The sequence below is a fragment of the Kogia breviceps genome, chromosome 7 (assembly GCF_026419965.1).
Source record: "Kogia breviceps isolate mKogBre1 chromosome 7, mKogBre1 haplotype 1, whole genome shotgun sequence".
Classification (NCBI taxonomy): Eukaryota; Metazoa; Chordata; class Mammalia; order Artiodactyla; family Physeteridae; genus Kogia; species Kogia breviceps.
This window is the reverse complement of record NC_081316.1, coordinates 70,390,838-70,413,862: the sequence shown is the minus strand read 5'-3', so window position 1 is coordinate 70,413,862 and position 23,025 is coordinate 70,390,838. Positions and strand designations below refer to the sequence as shown.

The 23,025-nt window shown below is 33.7% G+C and overlaps 1 protein-coding gene across 2 annotated transcripts in view; it reads left to right on the top strand.

Annotated features, from left to right (window-relative positions):
- The window catches only part of DYNC2H1 (dynein cytoplasmic 2 heavy chain 1), a 380,690-nt gene that overhangs the window by 58,537 nt on the left and 299,128 nt on the right, over window positions 1-23,025 (top strand). For both annotated transcript variants that reach the window (XM_059068297.2, XM_067038564.1), the window contains exons 31-39: window positions 2,454-2,604; window positions 4,316-4,521; window positions 5,727-5,909; window positions 6,648-6,830; window positions 8,556-8,779; window positions 9,543-9,658; window positions 18,394-18,593; window positions 19,430-19,694; window positions 21,004-21,211. In XM_059068297.2, the coding sequence (XP_058924280.1) occupies window positions 2,454-2,604; window positions 4,316-4,521; window positions 5,727-5,909; window positions 6,648-6,830; window positions 8,556-8,779; window positions 9,543-9,658; window positions 18,394-18,593; window positions 19,430-19,694; window positions 21,004-21,211 (1,736 nt within the window). The remainder of the gene's footprint in view (window positions 1-2,453; window positions 2,605-4,315; window positions 4,522-5,726; window positions 5,910-6,647; window positions 6,831-8,555; window positions 8,780-9,542; window positions 9,659-18,393; window positions 18,594-19,429; window positions 19,695-21,003; window positions 21,212-23,025) is intronic.

The window sequence follows — 23,025 nt, the reverse complement described above, 5'->3', positions numbered from 1 at the left end:
CATTTTATCACTCATATCTTTTTGTTTCTTTTAGCTGTTTAAGTCAAACTAAAATATGTTTAAAAAATCTTGTTAAGTTCTTAGAGAAAAATAAAAGTAGTCATTGTTGAATAATAATGCCATTGTAAAGTCAGAGTTAAAATGCTTTATTATCTCTGGAAATGTTTCCTAGTACTCTGTCAACTTCCAGGTAGGATTTAAATTGACTTAGCGTAAAAGACACAATATTAAAAAATATACAAAAGAAAGAATTGCATAATAATTAGATTGAGGAAATGACAGTTATATCAGGAGATATACTGGGAGCTACAGGCTAAAGAATGTGTTGGATTTGAGCCAGAAACTGAGTTCTGGGCTCTGAGCAGTCAAGTAAAAATATGAACTACTAAACATATATACAGTTCATAATCTATCAAAACAAAGAATTCTAGTTTATTAGCAGTTAATGTTAAGAAAAATTTATCTCAAGAGCATTTATGTAAGGGGATTGAATAGTATAACTGGTTACACGAATGTCTGGTACAGGTTACTGTGTACTATTAATTCAGTTCTCTAAAGACATCTTTGTAAGGACCTGAAATAATGTAGAGAAAGCACTTTCTGGTCTGGGAAGGAGGCAGCATGATAAAGTAGAAAAAATCTGACCAACCTCAGTTCAAATCCTACCTTTGCCAGTTATACTTTGAGTGATTCTTTTTGGCACTTAGTTAAGAGTCTGGGAAGGAGGCAGCATGATAAAGTAGAAAAAATCTGACAGACCTCAGTTCAAATCCTACATTTGCCAGTTATACTTTGAGTGATTCTTTTTGACACTTAGTTAAGAGGGTATAATAATACCTCCACGGCAACTCATTTTGAAGGTTAAATTATATAATGTTTGCAGAGCACCCTTAGCGACCATTACATTTTAGACAATGTTAGTGTTTGTCCAGGTATCTTAATGGTAATGTGATATGAGAATTAGTTAAGCCTGTATCTTGAGTATCATTTCTGTTAGCTGCTCATAGAAATCGTATAGCAGACTGTTAAAAATTGAGATATTGATGTGCATTATTATTAAAATTTATTTATAATACAGAAATTCAGTACTATTGCCTGAGTGGAAATTCATATATATGAGTATTAGTTTCAAGGTGGCAAGTGAAGATTTTCATGTGAAAATTAAAAAGCAAAGTCTTTTCTCACAAAGCAGATTTGGATCTGTTTAAATGCTTCACCATATACTTGATTAAAGAAGCTGGTGAGTTTTGTACTGCAAAGTATGAGAGGTGACTTTGCCCTGGAAAGTTACTAATTGGCTTTCTCTTTTGTTAAAGAAGTTAATGTGGTATTTGTATAATGTTCTAAGAGCAAACAGCAGCTTAGCCTGCTATATTAAGTATTAAAATTATATATAGATAATGAATTAATCTGATAAATAGAGGCATTTGATGATATTTTCTGGATGCTAAAAGGTATATATAAGAAAAAAATCTGTTCAGTAGTTAATTGGTCAGTAGGTTTAGTGTTTTTATACGATGATCGATCATGTCTTTAGTTTAAAGGAGGATATTGGTTTTCCTTGTTCATCTCAGAACTGTATCAAAATATTTTAATACAAGTTTACAAAATCTGGTGTTTAAATGTATCATTTGCTTTATCAGTAACCTTGCTATATTGATAATATTATAGAAATTCTCTCAAACAGCATTAATATTTCATGTTTTATGTAAACGTGAAGTTGATCTGTATTTAATTTCTGTTTATGGTTATTAGATTGAAAGATTAAGACAGATTTTAATTTAGGATAAAGTTGGTGTTTTGAAATTGTAGACTTCAGTAGTATACTGAGGGATTATTTTGGAATGCTAGAAGATTACTCTTTTTATTAAGTAGAATGCATCAGGGCTTCCCTGGTGGCGCAGTAGTTGAGAGTCCGCCTGCTGATACAGGGGACACAGGTTCGTGCCCTGGTCTGGGAAGATCCCACATGCGGCAGAGCAGCTAGGCCCATGAGCCATGGCTGCTGAGCCTGCGCGTCCAGAGCCTGTGCTCCGCAACGGGAGAGTCCACAACAGTGAGAGGCCCACGTACCGAAAAAAAAAAAAAAGAATGCATCATACTCTGATATCTTTTCATCTTACTGGTTAAAAAGAAGCCATTTATGAGGAGAGTCATGGGAAGAAAGTACAAAGCACTTAGGTTATAATAAGCTTGGTGGGCTCTAAGACCCAAAAATAGGCCTATAGGAGAAAAGTAAAAGATGAGCTCTTGAGAAGTAAGCTTGGGCTGCATCACACATGCTTTTTCTACAAATGTATTACTCTATTAATATTTGAGGTGCCAGTAAGACATTCAGGTAGAGAGATCCAATATGTAATTGGAAATTTGGAAAAAGGTATCTTTCCTTAAACTTATAAAATATTTCTAAGTAAATTCAGCTTTTAAAAATAATTTTTCTCTTCATTCATTAGATACTATGCTTGGCAGAGCAGATTAAATTCACTGAAGATGTAGAAAATGCCATCAAAGATCATAGTCTTCATCAGATTGAAACACAACTGGTGAATAAGTTAGAGCACTATACTAACATTGATACAAGTTCTGTGGATCCAGGGAATACTGGTATGGGAAAATATTCAATTTCCTGCCTACTTTTGGGTTATTTGAACATTTTCTTAGTATTCTATCTTAATTTATCTATTGTGCATTTGTCTGTCAATCAACCATCTATGTGTCTATTTTGGAGGTTACTTTAGGAATTACAATATACATACTTTTATATTGTACTTAGAATCGATAATTTACTATTTTAAGTGGAATGTAGAAACCTTACCACCATATGGGTTTCTTTATCCTCCTCTTTTTATGTTGTTTTCAATGTATATGGATATCTATATACATTGAAAACTCCATGAGATTATAATTTTTTTCTTTAACTGTCAAATGTATTTTAAAGGACCTGAGAATAGTCTATTATATTTATCTAGATGCTTACCATTTCTGTTGCCCATCCTTCATCCTGATGCTCCAAGTTTCCTTCTGCTGTCATTTTCTTTCTTTGAAGAATTTTCTTTAGTGTTTCTTTTAGAGCCCGTTTGCTGACTATGAATCTTATAGATTTCCTTCTCTTGAAAATGTCTTCATTTCACCTTTATTATTGTCTTTTCTGATGTGAGTTGATTTTTTTTGGTTCTTTTCATGTTGAATGATTTTGGATTGTATCCTGGACATTTTGAATATTGTGTTATAAGAGTCTGAGTCTTATTTAAATTTGCTGGATAATGTTGATATTTTTCTGTTAGCAAGTGATCTTGTTGGGTTCAGGCCACAAGTTTCAGCCAGCTTTCTGTGGGTTGTGTTTCCAATGTCTGTTCTGTCTTTGCTATACTCTTGAGATCGTCCCCACATGTGTGCCACCTAGTGGCCAGTTATCAAAGTCTTTGGTTTAATGTTTAGGATGAGGTCTGCACAGCTCAGGCTGAGCTCAAGAGTTCATAAAGTTTATAGGGTCGTTTTCCCAATCTTCTCCCCCTCCATGGTCTTAGAAGTGATTTTGTGATTCCCTTGGGCTCCTCTTTTGGTCCTCTGGCCAGAAAGCTGGAGTTTCATGTACTGTACTGTCCTTCACACTTTTTAGTGACTGTGCCCATGTCTTGGACCAGTTGATGGGAGAAAAGAGAGAAAAAGAGCAATTTGAGTTAGTCCCACTGTCTTGGAATCATAGCTCCTCTGATTTCAGAAGACAGTTCCCTTCCTTCAGAGTTTTAGGCATTTCTGGGTCTCAGCTGCCAGTGCTGAGGCTCCTTTTCTGCTTTTCAAATCTGAGTTAAAAGCCTTCTCCTGGACCTCTCTCTGTCTACACCAGTATGGGTTTCTGGCAGCATTGAATCCAGGCCCATGGATATAAGAGAGGAAAAAGAAAAAGAAAAAAGGTAAATTTACCACTGGTTTGGTGGCGCTTCTAATTCTGCCCTCCCCCAATTTGTCTGATACTCTTTACTTTTTCAGAGTCCTAAATAGCAGTTCAATGTATGTTGTCCGTGTTTTATACCTGCATTCAGAGGGAGAGACAGGCTGAGTGTGCTTACTCCCTTGCATAAGAAACCAGAACCCTGGTTTCATTGAATTTTGATATCTTAGTTTTCACACACACAATTCTTATTGGTGGATTTGACATTCTTTTGACTTGCATGATATATATTACTGTACTATTCAACTGTATCATGGAGTTACCATTTATTGAGAAATCATATGTGTGTGTGTATATATATAAAATCATAAAGTACATAAATCACAGGCTAACATTATCCCCAATTATTTTAATTGTATACAGAATCTGGCATTCTGGAGCTTAAACTTAAAGCACTTATTCTTGATATTATTCATAATATTGATGTGGTGAAGCAGTTAAACCAAGTTCAAGTTCATACAATTGAAGACTGGGCCTGGAAAAAACAAGTTAGATTCTATATGAAAAATGATCACACATGTTATGTTCAAATGGTGGATTCTGAACTTCAGTATACTTATGAGTACCAGGTATGACTTGTGGCAGAAATGTTTAATTTTTCCAGTTAGAAATTATTTACTTTAAAGGAAATTTGCTATTGGATGAAAGAGTTATTTTTATCTTAGCTGTAACTTTTAAGAATATTTTTTGGGTTATTTTCTTCTATTTCATCATAATTAAAAGGATGTTATATTAGAAAAAATTCTATATACAGAAAAGTTAAAATAATGGCAGTGTTGTGCTGAATTCTCTAAATGTACCTTTTCTTAGAGCAGCATTTATTTATACAGATTGAAATATAGCTTTAATCTAAAGAGAATTGAATATTAGGCAACCTCAATGGAAACAATTTGGTTTGTGCCTCCTTTTACAAGGCCAAAATTAGTGCAATTGTTAATATGTCAAAGTATGTTTGTTAAATATACTCAGTTTGTAAGGTAAAATAATTTTCAAGCAAATAACGTAGCTCATGTAACCTGTTCTCAAAAAATCCATCTGAATACTCTGCCTTTTTCCATCATAGTAAATCAACCATAAGGATATATTTGACGTTTATGTTAATAAGCATGTGTCAGGAGAGTTGCCAGCTGGCTTTTTCAAAAAGGAAATGTATTTTGAGACCCAAATCTTCCACCTAAATTAAAGAAAAACTCTATAAAATGCAGCTTGAATTGGACTCTATTTCCACTAAAGTTTAGTAGAAATTTTGAGAATTATTTGATAGGTTAAGATCATTAATTTCATAAGGAATTTTTCAAATTAATTATACTTTGAGGTTTCCAAAGTAGTTCTGATTTTTGAAGATTGTAAGATTCCAGGAAGTACTTTACAGGAATTTGAAAGTACAAACAGGATGGTTATTGTACATAATTATATTGAATTGTATTGGAAAGTGTATAATTGTATACAGTTTCTGGATTTGTCTGCCTTAGAGGTATATCTTTGTGACGTTATCAAGAACTTGAGAGACTATTTGGAAATCCTAACAGTATGTCAGTTGAGGATAGAATAAAATACATGCTTGAGAAATAACTAAATTTAATTCCAGTTTGTGCTTTAGAACGTTTCTTGAATTACTAAAATAAGTTTTGTATATTTTTTCTATGCTAACAACTTTAAACTATTTGTTGCCTTTTTAACTTTTTAACTAGAATTGCTATTTAACTACACTATATAATATTTGTACATATTGAATAGAATATGAATATTTGAATTTTATATTTCCCTTGTGTAGGGTAATGCTCCCAAGCTGGTTTACACTCCACTGACAGACAAATGCTACTTAACTCTCACTCAAGCCATGAAGATGGGACTTGGAGGAAATCCTTATGGACCAGCTGGAACTGGAAAAACTGAATCAGTAAAGGCTTTAGGTGGACTTCTTGGAAGACAAGTTTTAGTTTTTAATTGTGATGAGGTAGAATAAATAATTATCAAATGATATAATAGTGTCTTACATGTTTGGAATAGTTTTCACATACTTATATATGAAATGCTCTATTTTAAAATCACTCTTCTTTTAAATCACTTGAAAGTGGATTTTATTTGAGAAGTAAAATGGAGAGAGGTTGTACATAGTATAGTCCAAAAACTTTTCTAAAGAGAACTATTACATAGAAATAATTTTAAATACAGAATGAAGCTTTATGCTAGAGTAGAGGAAAAATCTTAAATTCTTATTAAGTTACCATCTTCAAAACATTATGTGTATTTTGACTTAAAGAATAACTGAAACAAAATCTTTCTCTCCCGTTGCGGAGCACAGGCTCCGGACGCGCAGGCTCAGAGGCCATGGCCCACGAGCCCAGCCGCTCCGCGGCATGTGGGATCTTTCCAGACCGGGGCATGAACCCATGTCCCCTGCATTGGCAGGCGGACTCTCAACCACTGCGCCACCAGGGAATCCCCTGAAACAAAATCTTATATTTGTTTACTTCTGTGTACTTTTCAGAACACTTTCATATGAATTATTTTGTTTACTCCTTGAAACCATCCTAGGTTTTGAAAGTGTAGCTATTTAATCTCTGCTTAAAAAAGAACTAGAGGCATAGATGGGTGAAATGATTACCTTCTCACTAAATGACATAAAGTATTAAATTATTATTAGAGATTTTAATTATTTTTATTGAATATAATTTTTATTGTTATTTTTAAGGGAATCGATGTGAAGTCAATGGGACGAATATTTGTTGGTTTGGTGAAGTGTGGGGCCTGGGGTTGTTTTGATGAATTCAATAGACTAGAAGAATCTGTACTGTCGGCAGTTTCTATGCAAATCCAGACAATTCAAGATGCTTTGAAGAATCATAGAACTGTATGTGAACTGCTTGGCAAGGAGGTATAGCATATATTGGGAATTTAAAGAATTAAACTATTTTATAAGACTTCATGTTACTCATACTCGGGCAAATAGTCTATCTTTATTTCTCCTGGCACCTCTGTTTCTAATTTGTGACCAGTGTGTTAAACCTTTTTACCTGTGAATTGTCTCTGAGTTTCTCACCCTTTTGGGGTCCCATTTCCACCATTCATCTTCAAACTTTTGATATTGAATAATCCAGTTATAATAGTATTTGCTAACATTTATCAAACACTCTATGCCACTGTGCTTAGTGCTTTTATGCATTGTTTCATTTAGTACTCATAACAATCCTTTGAGTTAGGTACTATTATATTTTTTTAACTTTATGGATGAGGAGACTAGGGCTTGAGGTTAAACGTCAGAAGTGGAGCTGGAAATTGAACCCACGTCTGTCTAATTCTGAAATTCATGTTTTTAATCACTATTCTATATGAATCTTAAAACAATAAATACTTAACTATTCTTCTGTTGCTCACTTCTCCCCATAAGAGGTATATATTCAAGTCATTAGAACTTGAAACTTATTTGTATATAAAACATAGATTTCTCTATATAATGTGTAATGGTGAATACACTGAAAGTTGAAAGAACTGTGAAATTATCCTCTTCTCCATAATAACATTTTCCCAATACAAGAGTTTCAGGGTAGACCAAGAAAGTAGGACCAGTTCTAACTTGCCTGTTACTTACTTACATGATGTTTCAACTCTTTCTTCACAAAAAAGAAAAGAGAAATTCTTCAGTTTTTACCTCTCTGTCATCAAAATTTATTTTCTTCCCTGTTCATTTTTTGTCATTTCCTCCTCTTAGAAAGAAAAATTTTCCTTTTTCCCAACTCAAACTAATTTTTCCATCTATACTTTGGAATCTGCTTCCCAGGGACCTTCTCTTCAGAATTATCTCTGTCCTTCTACTCATTTCTAATTGGCTTTTAAACATAATCGCATATTGTCCTTCTTGATAATATATAATATTATATTAGATATAATGATACTGTAATATAATGTTTAGTATAATTAAAACATAAGCAAACCTTCCCTTAATTCATCTTTCCTTCCAACCACACTTTTTGTTTTCTTTCCTTTATAACCAGGTTTTTTACTCTAGGTATTTCTACTTCCTAATTGCCCATTCATTGTTTACACATTATAATTCTGCTTTTCTATTCTTAGTGCTTTGTTGAAAATGCTCCTATTAGATACTCTCATGATATTTTGCTCTTTGCTGTCATAGCATTTATTAACTATGATTGCTTCTTTCTAATATTCACTAGACTATAAACTCCAGAAGGGCATAAACTATTAGTGACTTCAGAGTTGTGTTGTCTCTGTGTACTTAGCAAAGTGCCTCACACAAGGAAGGCTTTTAGTAAACATATGTTGAATGAATGAATAGACATTCAAACTAGTTACCATCACTTAAACTTTCAGCCTCAAAAAACTGATTATAAAGAGCCTCTATAAAGTAGTGTAGTTCCTAAGGAGTTTATTATATGTTGAGTAAGGAGATGTTTAGCACACTAGTGCTTGCTTTTTGCTAAGTTATAAGATATATGTGTAGAAATATGTTTTGCAATATGTTTTATAGTTATAGTTTCAAATATTTGATGTTTGCAATATGTTTTATAGTTATAGTTTGCAATATGTTTTATAGTTATATGTTTCAAATATTTGATGCCTATGTTTTAAATTAATATTCCAGGTAGAAATAAATTCTAATTCTGGAATTTTTATCACTATGAATCCTGCTGGAAAAGGTTATGGAGGAAGACAAAAACTGCCTGATAATCTTAAACAGCTTTTCAGGCCAGTAGCCATGTCTCGTCCAGACAATGAGCTTATTGCAGAAGTTATTCTCTATTCAGAAGGCTTTAAAGATGCTAAGGTGTTGGGCAGAAAATTGGTAGCTGTCTTCAATCTATCCAGGTGAGTTTTCCTGTTTTAAATATTTTAATATTTTGTAGTTCCAATGATTGATCAGGGTTATTAATGACCTTTTTTCACATTTGTCCAATTTACCTATTCAGTGATTTTCATATTGGTGATTTTCATAAGTACAATTTTGTATTGTACTCAAGGTGTTGGTAAGAAAGATTTTAGTTTGAATTATAGAAACATCTGGCTCAAAACTGCTTGTTTTTCATAAATACTATTAATTCAAATTTCACTTTTTTTCTGCAAAATAGTTTTATTGGAGTACTCCAGCTAAATGATACTTACTAATTTACCAGCTGACCACTCAAAGCCTACTGTTCTTTGGAGGGAATCTTTCACAATTTTTTTTTTTATGTCTGATTTCTAGTAATAGAGATTGACTTAGCTTCTTTGGGCAACCTAGAATTCTGGTCCATATTACTTAAGAGATAGAACTAGAGTGTCAGAGATTGAGAGCAAGATGGATCAATTAAACACTTTATGAATAAAAGTAACAGGTGGTTATCATTTAGTGTCTTCATTAAGATGATAGCCAGTTTGTGAAAGGTTTATCCTGATGCTTGAGAACCATCCATCTTTAACATTTTACTTCAGTGATTATTTTGTGTTGCTTGGTTCCTTTTTATAAACTAATGTAATATTAGGACTTATTTCTATGTGTTAGTAGTTAGATTCTGTATTTCTTTTAATATGATTACAAGAATAATTTCTTATAGCTATTTGATGATTTATGATTTCCATGTCTTTACCTAAGAGAACTTTTGACACCTCAGCAACATTATGACTGGGGTTTGAGAGCTTTGAAGACAGTTCTGAGAGGAAGTGGAAATCTTCTTAGACAGCTGAAGAAAATTGGTGTTAAACAAAAAGGTATGATTCATTATGCCAAATATAATCTTATTTTTAAAACTAAGTTTGAATTTAGTATAGTTTTAGATTTATATAAAAGTTATACATATAGTATAGAGGGTTTCTGAATATTATGTTCTCCCAGTTTCTCCTGTTGTTAACATCTTACATTAGTATTGTACATTTATTGAAACTAATGAACCAACATTGATTCATAATTTTTTAATAAAGTCCATAATTTATTGAGATTTTCCCTAATTTTTACCTATGTCTGATCATAACTTTTAAACATGCATTAAATATTTCTAGTTGTGGTATATAGAGGAATAGTCTAGTCCACTTGTGCTCAATCTTTAACAGTCACCTAGAGGCTTGTTAAAACACAGAATGTTGGACCCGATGCCCAAAGTTCCTGAATCTGTAGGTCTGGAATAGAGTCTGAAAATTTGTCTAGTCTTAAAACAAGAACAGAAACCTTAGAAACACATGGAGATTTTCTCTTTCAAAGATAGTATACCAGACAAAATTACCCTTTTACTTTTTAAAAAAATTTTTTTAAATTAAATTAAATTTATTTTTTTATACAGGCAGGTTCTTATTAATCAATTTTATATGCATCAGTGTATACATGTCAATCCCAATCTCCCAATTCATCACACCACCACCCCCACCACCGCCCCTGGCCGCTTTCCCCCATTGGTGTCCATACGTTTGTTCTCTACATCTGTGTCTCAATTTCTTCCCTTCAAACCGGTTCATCTGTACCATTTTTCTAGGTTCCACATATATCTGTTAATATACGATATTTGCTTTTCTCTTTCTGACTTACTTCACTCTGTATGACAGTTTCCATATCCATCCACATCTCTACAAATGACCCAATTTCATTCCTTTTTATGGCTGAGTAATATTCCATTGTATATATGTACCACAACTTCTTTATCCATTTGTCTGTCGATGGGCATTTAGGTTGCTTCCATGACCTGGCTATTGTAAATAGTGCTGCAATGAACATTGGGGTGCATGTGTCTTTTTGAATTATGGTTTTCTCTGGGTATATGCCCCATAGTGGAATTGCTGGATCATATGGTAATTCTGTTTTTAGATTTTTTAAGAAACCTCCATACTGTTCTCCATAGTGGCTGTATCAATTTACATTCCCACCAACAGTGCAAGAGAGTTCCCTTTTCTCCACACTCTCTCCAGCATTTGTTGTTTGTAGATTTTCTGATGATGCCCATTCTAACTGGTGTGAGGTGATACCTCATTGTAGTTTTGATTTGCATTTCTCTAATAATTAGTGATGTTGAGCAGCTATTCATGTGCTTCTTGGCCATCTGTATGTCTTATTTGGAGAAATGTCTATTTAGGTCTTCGGTCCATTTTTGGATTGGGTTGTTTGTTTCTTTAATATTGAGCTGCATGAGCTGTTTATATATTTTGGAGATTGATCCTTTGTCCGTTGATTCGTTTGCAAATATTTTCTCCCATTCTGAGGGTTGTCTTTTCGTCGTGTTTATGGTTTCCTTTGCTGTGCAAAAGCTTTGAAGTTTAATTAGGTCCCATTTGTTTATTTTTGTTTTTATTTCCATTACTCTAGGAGGTGGATCAAAAACGATCTTTCTGTGATTTCTGTCAGAGTGTTCTTCCTATGTTTTCCTTTAAGAGTTTTATAGTATCCGGTCTTATATTTAGGTCTCTAATCCATTTTGAGTTTATTTTTGTGTGTGATGTTAGGGAGTGTTCTAATTTCATTCTTTTGCATGTAGCTGTCCAGTTTTCCCAGCACCACTTATTTAAGAGACTGTCATTTCTCCATTGAATATCCTTGCCTCCTTCATCATAGATTAGCTGACCATAGGTGCATGGGTTTATCTCTGGACTTCCTATCTTGTTCCATTGATCTATGTTTCTGTTTTTCTGCCAGTACCATATTGTCTTGATTACTGTAGCTTTGTAGTATAGTCTGAAGTCAGGGAATCTGATTCCTCCAGCTCCGCTTTTTTCCCTCAAGACTGCTTTGGCTATTCAGGGTCTTTGGTGTCTCCATACAAATTTTAAGATTTTTTGTTCTAGTTCTGTAAAAAATGCCATTGGTAATTTGATAGGGAGTGCATTGAGTCTATAGATTGCTTTGGGTAGGATAGTCATTTTCACAATATTGATTCTTCCAATCCAAGAACATCTCTCCATCTGTTGGTATCATCTTTAATTTCTTTCATCAGTGTCTTATAGTTTCCTGCACACAGGTGTTTTGTCTCCCTAGGTAGGTTTATTCCTAGGTATTTTATTCTTTTTGTTGCAGTGGTAAATGGGAGTGTTTCCTTAATTTCTCTTTAAGATTCTTCATCATTACTATAAAGGAATGCAAGAAGTTTCTCTGCATACAGATCTTTTGTCTCCCTAGGTAGGTTTATTCCTAGGTATGTTATTCTGTTTGTTGCAATGGTAAATGGGAGTGTTTCCTTAATTTCTCTTTCAGATTTTTCATCATTACTATAAAGGAATGCAAGAGATTTCTGTGCATTAATTTTGTATCCTGCAACTTTACCAAATTCATTGATTAACTCTAGTAGTTTTCTGTTGGCATCTTTAGGATTCTCTATGTATAGTATCATGTCATCTGCAAGCAGTGACAGTTTTACTTCTTTTCCAATTTGGATTCCTTTTATTTCTTTTTCTTCTCTGATTGCTGTGGCTAGGACTTGTAATACTATGTTGAATAATATTGGTGAGAGTGGACATCCTTGTCTTGTTCCTGATCTTAGAGGAAATGCTTTCAGTTATTCACCATTGAGAATGATGTTTCCTGTGGGTTTGTCATATATGACCTTTATTATGATGAGGTAGGTTCCCTCTATGCGCACTTTCTGGAGAGTTTTTTATCATAAATGGGTGTTGAATTTTGTCAAAAGCTTTTTCTGCATCTATTGAGATGATCATATGGTTTTTCTTCTTCAGTTGTTAATATGGTGTATCACATTGATTGATTTTCGTATAATGCATAATCCTTCAATCCCTGGGATAAATCCCATTTTATCATGGTGTATGATCATTTTAATGTGTTATTGGATTCTGTTTGCTAGTATTTTGTTGAGGTTTCTTGCATCCATATTCATCAGTGATATTAGTCTGTAATTTTCTTTTTTTGTAGTATCTTTGTTTGGTTTTGGTATCAGGGTGATAGTGCCCTCAAAGAATGAGTTTGGGAGTGTTCCTTTCTCTACAGTTTTTTGAAAGAGTTTGAGAAGGATGGGTGTTAGCTCTTCTCTAATGTTTGATAGAATTCACCTGTGAAGCCATCTGCTCCTGGACTGTTGCTTTTTGGAAGATTTTAAATCACAGTTTCAATTTCATTACTTGTGATTGGTCTGTTCATAGTTTCTATTTCCTCCTAGTTCAGTCTTGAAAGATTATACCCTTCTAAGAATTTGTACATATCTTCCAGGTTATCCATTTTATTGGCGGAGAGTTGCTTGTAGTAGTCTCTTAGGATGCTTTGTATTTCTGCAATGTCTGTTGTAACTTCTTTTTCATTTTTAATTTTATTGATTTGAGTACTCTACCTCTTTTTTGTGATGAGTCTCGCTAATGGTTTATCAATTTTGTTTGTCTTCTCAAAGAACCAGCTGTTAGTTTTATTGATCTTTGCTATTGTTGTCTTTGTTTCTATTTCATTTATTTCTTCTCTGCTCTTTATTATTTCTTTCCATCTGCTAACTTTGGGTTTTCTTTGTTCGTCTTTCTCTAGTTCCTTTAGGTGTAAGGTTAGATTGTTTATTTGAAATTTTTCTTGTTTCTTGAGGTAGGCTTGTATAGCTATAAACTTCCCTCTTAGAACTGCTTTTGCTGCATCCCATGGGTTTGGGATCATCATGTTTTCATTGTCATTTGTCTCTAGGTATTTTTTGGTTTCCTCTTTGATTTCTTCAGTGATCTCTTGGTTATTTAGTAACATGTTGTTTAGTCTCCATGTGTTTGTGTTTTTTACATTTTTTTCCCTGTAATTCATTTCTAATCTCATAGCATTGTGGTCAGAAAAGATGCTTGATATGATTTCAATGTTCTTAAATTTACTGAGGCTTGATTTGTGACCCAAGATGTGATGTATCTTGCCAAATGTTCCATGTGCACTTGAGAAGAAAGTGTAATCTGCTGTTTTAGGATGGAATGTCCTATAATTATCAATTAAATCTCTCTGGTCTATTGTGTCGTTTAAAGCTTCTGTTTCCTTATTTATTTTCACTTTGGGTGATCTGTCCATTGGTGTAAGTGAGGTGTTGAAGTTCCCCACTATTATTGTGTTACTGTCAATTTCCTCTTTTATAGCTGTTAGCAGTTGCCTTATGTATTGAAGTGTTCCTATGTTGGGTGCCTATATATTTACAATTGTTTTATCTTCTTAGATTGATCCCTTGATCATTATGTAGTGTCCTTCCTTGTCTCTTATAACATTCTTTATTTTAAAGTCTATTTTATCTGATATGAGTATTGCTACTCCAGCTTTCTTTTGATTACCATTTACATGGAATATCTTTTTCCATCCCCTCACTTTCAGTCTGTATGTGTCCCTTAGGTCTGAAGTGTGTCTCTCGTAGACAGCATGTATATGGGTGTTGTTTTTGTATCCATTCAGCAAGCGTGTGTCTTTTGGTTGGAGCATTAATCCATTCACGTTTAAGGTCAATATGTTTGTTCCTATGACTATTTTCTTAATTGTTTTGGGTTTGTTTTTGTAGGTCCTTCTCTCCTGTTTCCCACTTAGAGAAGTTCCTTTAGCACTTGTTGTAGAGTTGGTTTGGTGGTGCTGAATTCTCTTAGCTTTTGCTTGTCTGTAAAGCTTTTGATTTTTCCATCCAATCTGACTGAGATTCTTGCCAGGTAGAGTAATCTTGGCTGTAGGTTCTTCCCCTTCATCACTTTTTCATGCCACTCCCTTCTAGCTTGTAGAGTTTCTTCTGAGAAATCAGCTGTTAACCTTATGGGAGTTCCCTTCTATGTTATTTGTCATTTTTTCCTTGTTGCTTTCAATAATTTTTCTTTGTCTTTAATTTTTGCCTATTTGATTATTATGTGTCTAAGCATGTTTCTCCTTGGGTTTATCCTGTATGGGACTCTGTGCGCTTCCTGGACTTGGATGGCTATTTTCTTTCCCATGTTAGGGAAGTTTTTGACTATAATCTCTTCAAATATTTTCTCAGGTCCTTTCTCTCTGTGTTCTCCTTCTGGGACCCCTATAATGTGAATGGTGTTGTGTTTAATCTTGTCCCAGAGGTCTCTTATTCTGTCTTAATTTATTTCATTCTTATTATTTTATTCTGTTCTGTGGGAGTGAATTCAACCATTCTGTCTTCCAGGTCACTTATCCGTTCTTCTGCCTCAGTTATTCTGCTATTGATTCCTTCTAGTGTATTTTTCATTTCAGTTATTGTATTTTTCAATCTTTTTGCTTGTTCTTTGTTTTAGGTCTTTGTTAAACATTTCTTGCATCTTCTCGATCTTTGCTTCCATTGTTTTTCTGAGGTCCTGGATCATCTTCACTATCATTATTCTGAATTCTTTTTATGGAAGGTTGCCTATCTCCCCTTCATTTAGTTGTTTTTCTGGGGTTTTATCTTTTTCCTTCATCTGGTACATAGCCCTCTGCCTTTTCATCTTGTCTATCTTTCTGTGAATGTGGTTTTTCCTCCACAGGCTGCAGGATTGTAGTCCTTCTTGCTTCTGCTGTTTGCCCTCTGGTGGGTGAGGCTATGTAAGAGGCTTGTGCAAGTTTCCTGATGGGAGGGAGTGGTGGTGGGTAGAACTGGCTGTTGCTCTGGTGGGCAGAGCTCAGTCAAACTTTAATCCACCTGACTGCTGATGGGTGGGGCTGGGTTCCCTCCCTGTTGGTTGTTTGGCCTGAGGCGACCCAACACTTGAGCCTGCAGGCTCTTTGGTGGGGCTGATGTCAGGTTCTGGGAGGGCTCATGCTAAAGAGTACTTCCTAGAACTTCTGCTGCCAGTGCCATTGTCCTCATGATGAGCCATAGCCACCCCCCACCTCTGCAGGATACCCTCCAACACTAGCAGGTAGGTCTGGTTCTGTCTCTCCTGGGGTCACTGCTCCTTCCCCTTGGTCCCGATGTGCACACTACTTTGTGTGTGCCCTCCAAGAGTGGAGTCTCTGTTTCCCCCTGTCCTGTCAGAGTCATGCAATCAAATCTTGCTAGCCTTCAATGTCAGATTCTCTAGGAATTCCTCCTCCCGTTGCTGGAACCCCTGGTTCGGAAGCCTGTTGTGGAGCTCAGAGCCTTCACTCCAGTGGGTGGACTTTTGTGGTATAAGTGTTCTCCAGTCTGTGAGTCACCCACCCAGCAGTTATGGGATTTGATTTTACTGTGATTGTGCCCCTCCTACCATCTCATTGTGGCTTCTCCTTTGTCTTTGTATATGGGGTATCTTTTTTGGTGAGTTCCAATGTCTTCCTGTTGCTGACTGTTCTGCAGTTAGTTACGATTGTCGTGTTCTCACGCACCTCCTTCTACTCCCCCATCTTGGTTCAGGCTCCAAAATTACCCATTAAAAAAAATATTTTAAGATTACAAAAAAGTACCTTTTTTTAGATTAATTAATTTATTTAAACTGCTCTGGGTCTTAGTTGCAGCACGCAGGATCTTTGTTGTGGTATGCGGGATCTTTTAGTTGCAGCATGCGAGCTCTTTAGTTGCGGCATGTGAGCTTCTTCGTTGTGGCATGTGGGTTTCTTAGTTGTAGCATGTGAACTCTTAGTTGCAGCATGCATGCGGGATCTAGTTCCCCAACCAGGGAATGATCTCAGGCCTCCTGTGTTGGGGAGTGTGGAGTCTTACCCACTGGACCACCAGGGAAGTCCCCAAAGTACCTCTGAACACAGAATAATTTTAGATTTATTACAGTAAAGTTGCAAAGTTAGCATTTCCATCATTTACCTCTTATTTGCTGTGGTACATTTGTCAAAACTGGGAAACTGAGGCTGGTACATTACTATTAACTAAGCTTCAGACTTTATTTGGATTTCACCTGCTTTATCATTAATGTCCTCTTTCTGTTCCAAGATTGAATCTAGGGTGCTGTGTTGCATTAAGTTGTCATGTCTCCTTAAGTCTCCTCTGCTCTGTGACAGTTTCTCAGTCTGTTTTTGTATTCATGACCCTGACAGGGTCCTAGTCAGATATCATGTAGACTCTTCCTCAGTCTGGGTTTTTTTTTCTGATATTTAACTCATGATTTGATTGAGTTGTGAACATTTGGAAAAAAATACTGCAGAGGTGGAGTGCCCTTTTTAAGTCATTTTAGTGGGTACATAATAACCATTTGACATCACTGGTGATGTTCACCTTCATTACTTATGTTAATGTTTGCCAGGTTTCTCTAGTGTAGAGTTGTTATTTTCCACTTTCCCTGCTCTCTTCTTTGGAAGCCAGTTACTAAATCTAGCTCACCTTGAAAGTGGGGAGGCAAGGATTAAGCTCCACCTCTCAGAAGGGGGGAGTATCTGCATATATTATTTGAAACTCTTCCGTAAAGAAGATTTGTCTCTTCTTTTCCATGATGTATTTATTAAATCATTTATTTAGATCAGTATGGACTCATGCATATTTTTTTATACGTTACCACTTTTTTTCCCCATTTATATAAAGTAAGTTATTACCCCCACCAATTGATGTTTGCCTTCATGAAAGGCTGAATATTCAGCCTCTAGGTTGCTATTAAAATTTAAGTTAAATCACCACGAAAATAAGATAACATAAGAAAGACGACTACATAAAATTACCTATTTGGACTTTAAATGATCAAAATATACAACTTAAAAAAGGAAACTACAGCTTTTTTATTAGGTTGGTATATTCCAGGGCAGATGAGGTATTTGTTGAAGTACTTAGATTACCATTTTTCAGTTGTCTATCTCTAGCGATTTTCATGAAATATATAAACCATACTTGTAGTAACTAAAGATGGCTTACTTATGAGTTCAGTACTTTAAATAAACTCTTGTGCAGTCAAGCCTCTTTATATATATTTAAAGATAGAAATATTAAACAATTATAGAGAAATACCAGACTAAAAATAGTTTCTTGACTTTATATAGGTGTCTGATCAATTAGAAGCTAATATCCTTGAAAAAATAAGAATCTGGCAATATTAGTATTTACATTTGGTTTAAGAATAGATTTATGAACCAGTTTTGAGCAACACTGATCAAAGATTTTTGCTCAGTTTGTTAGTTTTTAGTTTTAGGACAAAAATCTCTGCAAGGCAAATATGCTGGTGTACTTGGAAAGATACCTAAGTCTGGAATTAAATCCCACCTATAATACTTAATGCTGAGCTGTCTCAGATAAGTCATTTAAACCCTTAGAGACTTAATGGTCTCATGTGTAAAACTGGAATAATAATAGAAATACTTCCTTATTCTATACAGTTGTTATAAGGATTATATCAGAATGGTAAAGTACTATGCAAAGAAATGTGTTAATGATTTTTATTATTAATTAAAGACTGGGTAACCTGGGATTCAAATTCTATGAAAAATAGTCCAAAACTCAGTAATACTTGTTTTTCAGCAGTTAAAAGATAGTTCAGTAACCTTGCCAATTCACATGATAGCATATGTCTTTAAATGTTACTAAATTCTAGTGCATCATTTAATTACTAATAATGCATATCAAGGCATGTAAAAACTTTTTATAGTCATTAGATTCATAACTAATAATTTTAAAATGAAACTTTTTCTCTAGTTAATGAAAGTCATATTGTGGTACAAGCACTGAGGCTTAATACAATGTCAAAGTTTACATTTGCTGATTGCACTCGGTTTGATGCACTGATTAAAGATGTGTTTCCTGGAATTGACTTTAAAGAAGTAGAATATGATGAACTGAATGCTGCATTAAAGCAAGTCTTTGAGGAGGCCAATTATGAAATCATATCCAATCAGGTAAGTGTCAAGAATACTTCATAATATATTGATCCTTTCTCCTAGTTAATTCTTTATTAACTATCTTTATCTTTTATCTTTCAACTTATCTTTCATCTTCCAACTTAAATCTTACTCACTCATGGAAGCCTTCCCTAATTTTCAAGTCCAAATTAGGTCCCCTTGCTATGTGCTTTCCTTACCTTTGTTGTATATACATATTTAATGTTTAGTTGCACACTTGATTAATATTTGATTAATATTAATATTAGTATTTGATTCTCCCTCACCAGATAGTAGTCTCTATGTAAGGTGGGATCCATGTCACTTTTACCATTTTATTCCTAGTGCCTGTTACGGAGCCTGGCACATAATAGATCGATCATATGTGTCTTTGATAGTTGATTATGTATGATTTAGTTTAACTTTGACAATTTCTTAGGAGAACTTCACTTTAGTAGGTCTTTTTATGTAGCACAAATACATGTTCAAAGTGAATACCTCAGGTTTTTTTTTTTTTTTGAGAGACAGGGTATAAATGAATGAATGAATTAGCAAAGTGAATAAAATATTGAGTATATTTTATTTGAATGAATGAGTGAGTGAAGACAATAGTGAACATATTGTATTGTCAACTTGGAAAGCATACTTTTTTTTAAAGAAATATGAATTTAAATATCATGTTGTAAATATATTCAGATTTATTTAGTAATTCTTTTATTTAAGGCTTTATCTTCCACTGAAGAAATAAAAGACTTAATTTATGTTTGAAATAGAACAACTATTATTGAATGAGAGTAGAACTGTGTATGATTGTACACTGTAAATCATATATGAACATGTTTCTTTTCTACTAGATCAAGAAGGCTTTAGAATTGTATGAACAATTACGCCAGAGGATGGGAGTTGTTATTGTTGGTCCAAGTGGTGCTGGAAAATCAACTCTTTGGAGAATGTTAAGGGCAGCACTTTGTAAAATTGGCAAAGTGGTAAAACAATATACCATGAATCCCAAAGCTATGCCTAGACATCAATTATTAGGCCATATTGACATGGATACAAGGGAATGGTCTGATGGTGTTTTGACAAATAGTGCTCGCCAAGTAGTTCGAGAACCTCAAGGTTGGTCTCTATTGTGTGATTCACTGATTTATTTAATAATTTTTAGAGGATGATAGAGGTTGTCTATAATGCTATCCTTTTCAAGTCTTATACATGACCATAAACTACCGTATAGTGATCTACTTTGATATTTTACTTTGGAGGGGTGAAGACATGCTATCATTTTTACCTGTTACTCCATAGCAACTTTTATTATAATAGAAACTGAGAGTAATCTGGGTGAATCGTAGTTTACAGCTAGATTAATTTACTGAATAAACATAATATCTTTGATTGCTGAATTGATATTATAATACCTCATAAATAAGCAAGATAACAAGTTTTTATTTGGGATTAAAATTGGTATGTGTGTCTGAACTTATCAGTTTGAATACAGTGCTTTCAATAATTTTGAAAATTTGAGTCATAAAATAGTAGACTTTCTGGTCTAAATTTTTTGGCTTGGTGTTTAACAGAATTCTTGGTCAGACTCCCTACTTTTTGTTAGATCATAATTTAATTAATAGTTGTTTTTCTAAGCCAGTGAATGAAAGGTTTAGAATGTCTTAAGACATTGGAAGGGATTTTCAGTGTATAGTGTCTTCATTTTCAATGTAGTTGATATTATCACACTAAATAAAAACCAGATATACCTGTACTTGTTTCTCACACTTTTATGGGTGATATTTTCTTCTTTGAATTGTTTCAAAGGTCCAAGAACAACTTGAATCCACTTTCGTCTTAGGAAATATGTATTAAAAACAGTTTGTTTTGGAAAGACTTGAGTACACAACTTGTTCACTGCTTCTCCCCTCTGAAGTCACCTTTTCATATATCAAAGAAATTTGACGGTGGTGTATTTTTTATTTCTCATGTAAGACACTGAAGAGTAGGTTTCTCATATTTTCCAAAAGTGGTATTACATAGCAAGCATTCATACATTCTAGTGACACGGTAGAAGACAAAAGTCTAAGGAATATCTCACAAGCTTGTGGAAATAGAAATACCTAGGTCTTGCAAACCATGTTTTCTTTTACTGAGATTCCAGTTCTATATGTTCATAGATAAATAGAGCCTTATTCCAGAGTATATAACTGGGTCTCTGACCAGCTGAGCCAGGATTGCCCATGGGTTCTCCACACATTTGTATTGTGTAAATTCACGTGAAAAATTTCAACTTGTTCAACTTTTTGTTCTTTATATTCGGCTTCAGAAGTATAAAATAATATGGAAATTACTTCTAAAGAATAAGTGATAATTATTTTATTCTTTATTTTTAATTATTATCATTGAATTTATTTTTATCTCTACTTTTTTTGTTTGAAAACAGATGTTAGCTCATGGATAATCTGTGATGGTGATATTGACCCCGAATGGATAGAATCTCTGAATTCTGTTCTGGATGATAATCGACTACTCACTATGCCCAGTGGAGAAAGGATTCAGTTTGGCCCAAATGTTAACTTTGTATTTGAAACTCATGATTTAAGTTGTGCCTCACCAGCCACAATATCTAGAATGGGAATGATCTTTCTTAGGTGAGAGCATTTGCATACACTGTATAAGAATATTCTTCAATTATTATTTTGGTTTCACAGCTAAGTGAAATAAGTGATGTATGGGTAATGTGTGAATACTTGTTTTCCTCATTCTTATTAACTTCTTTTTGTTTGTTTGTTAGGTTTTAATTCATTCAGAGAGTTCCTGTTTACTGCAGTTGAATTATTTCAGCAGTGTAGTTGTATCACAATTACTAAATAATTATTTTGTTTACTTAAATGAAAGAGCAAGTATTTAATTTGTTTTCTTCTTTTTTCTATAACTTTTATTTAAATATTATGATTGAATTCAGAGAAGTTTTACAAATTGGAAACCTCTTTACTTAATATTTTCTTTCTTCAGTGTATTTGGAAGAGGCTTGAAGAGCAAAAATAAATAAACTGATTTTAGATTTCATATACAGTAGTCACATACTAGAGCATGGATATTTGAGCCAATTTCTTCCCAAAATGAGTAATTAGAAAGTTTTCTTTTACCTTTTGAATTTATGTTTTAAAATTTGATATTTATCGGTCTGTATAAAGTTCTCTACTCTTTTAGAATCATTTGAAACCATTTTCGATGTTATATGACACATGATAGAGTTATCAAGTTCATTCAGATTGTTTCCAAAATTATTTAATTGCTTACTTCTTTGATAATATTGTAGGAAACATTTATATTAAACTAGCCATAAACTCCCAATTAATATTTTGATGTATTAATTATTTAAAGAATAATACAGCATTTGGGTTTATAGCTTTTGTAGCAGTATCTCACACAATTTATCTTATTTATTAAATGTATTCTTATAATCTTGTGAGAAGAATAGGATAAAAGGGAAGTTTATCACTAAATTTTAAAATATTTATTGAATGCCCGTTACCTATATGATGTTAAGTTCGGCATTTTAGAAGAGACAGCAAGAAAGGAGTAAAGCTAACAGTTATGAAGGGCTTATATTTATGAAGAGCTTGTCTTTATGGAGCATACGTTCACAAAGGAGATAATATAAATATAACAGCAATTATAATATAAGCTAGAATATAACTGAAATTAGGGGTAAGTAGAATGCCATATTGTAGAGCAATATGCCTGTATAGCCACATATTGCTATAGAGGATTTGAACATTGTTGGTGAACCAGATATTGTTTGTGAGAGGCATAATGAATATGTATGATTTCATGTAAAATACAAAAACATATTAATTATTTTTAGTTGCTTTTTGATTAACTTTTACCTTAGTTTTAGGTTTTATTCATTTCTCCAGCAGATATTTGCACTTGCTATGCAATAGGCCAAATGAGGACCTTTTAATAATGAAAGAGAATGCTATTAATTATGCTGGGATAACTGATATAAATCAAGATTGTCTTAGACAAACCAAGGCATGTAGTTGCCATGGGCACTGAGGAGATACTGTGACAACAAAGTCTTTATTCTGAAGGAGTTTAGCATCTTTGCTTTTTCTGTTTTGAGCTTATCAAATGTAATTTAAATATTTACCTTTGATCTTTTCATTTTTTCTTTTGCTTATTAAACTGGATAGAAATATGGGAGGAGAAATTCAGGGACTCAGTATTTACTCCTGTTGCTATGAAATACTGGTAGAAGATGGGAAAAATGATAAAATTGTGAGCCCTTGTAACTTCTAAAATTATTAATTATGAGTTGTTTTTACTATAATTTTTATAAATATGCAACATATAATTTTGAATAAGATGTCTATATTATGTTTAATTTCAATCATTGGATGTTACTCATATAATTAAATGCTTTGCTAAAAAAATTATATTTTACTTTAGGATGATC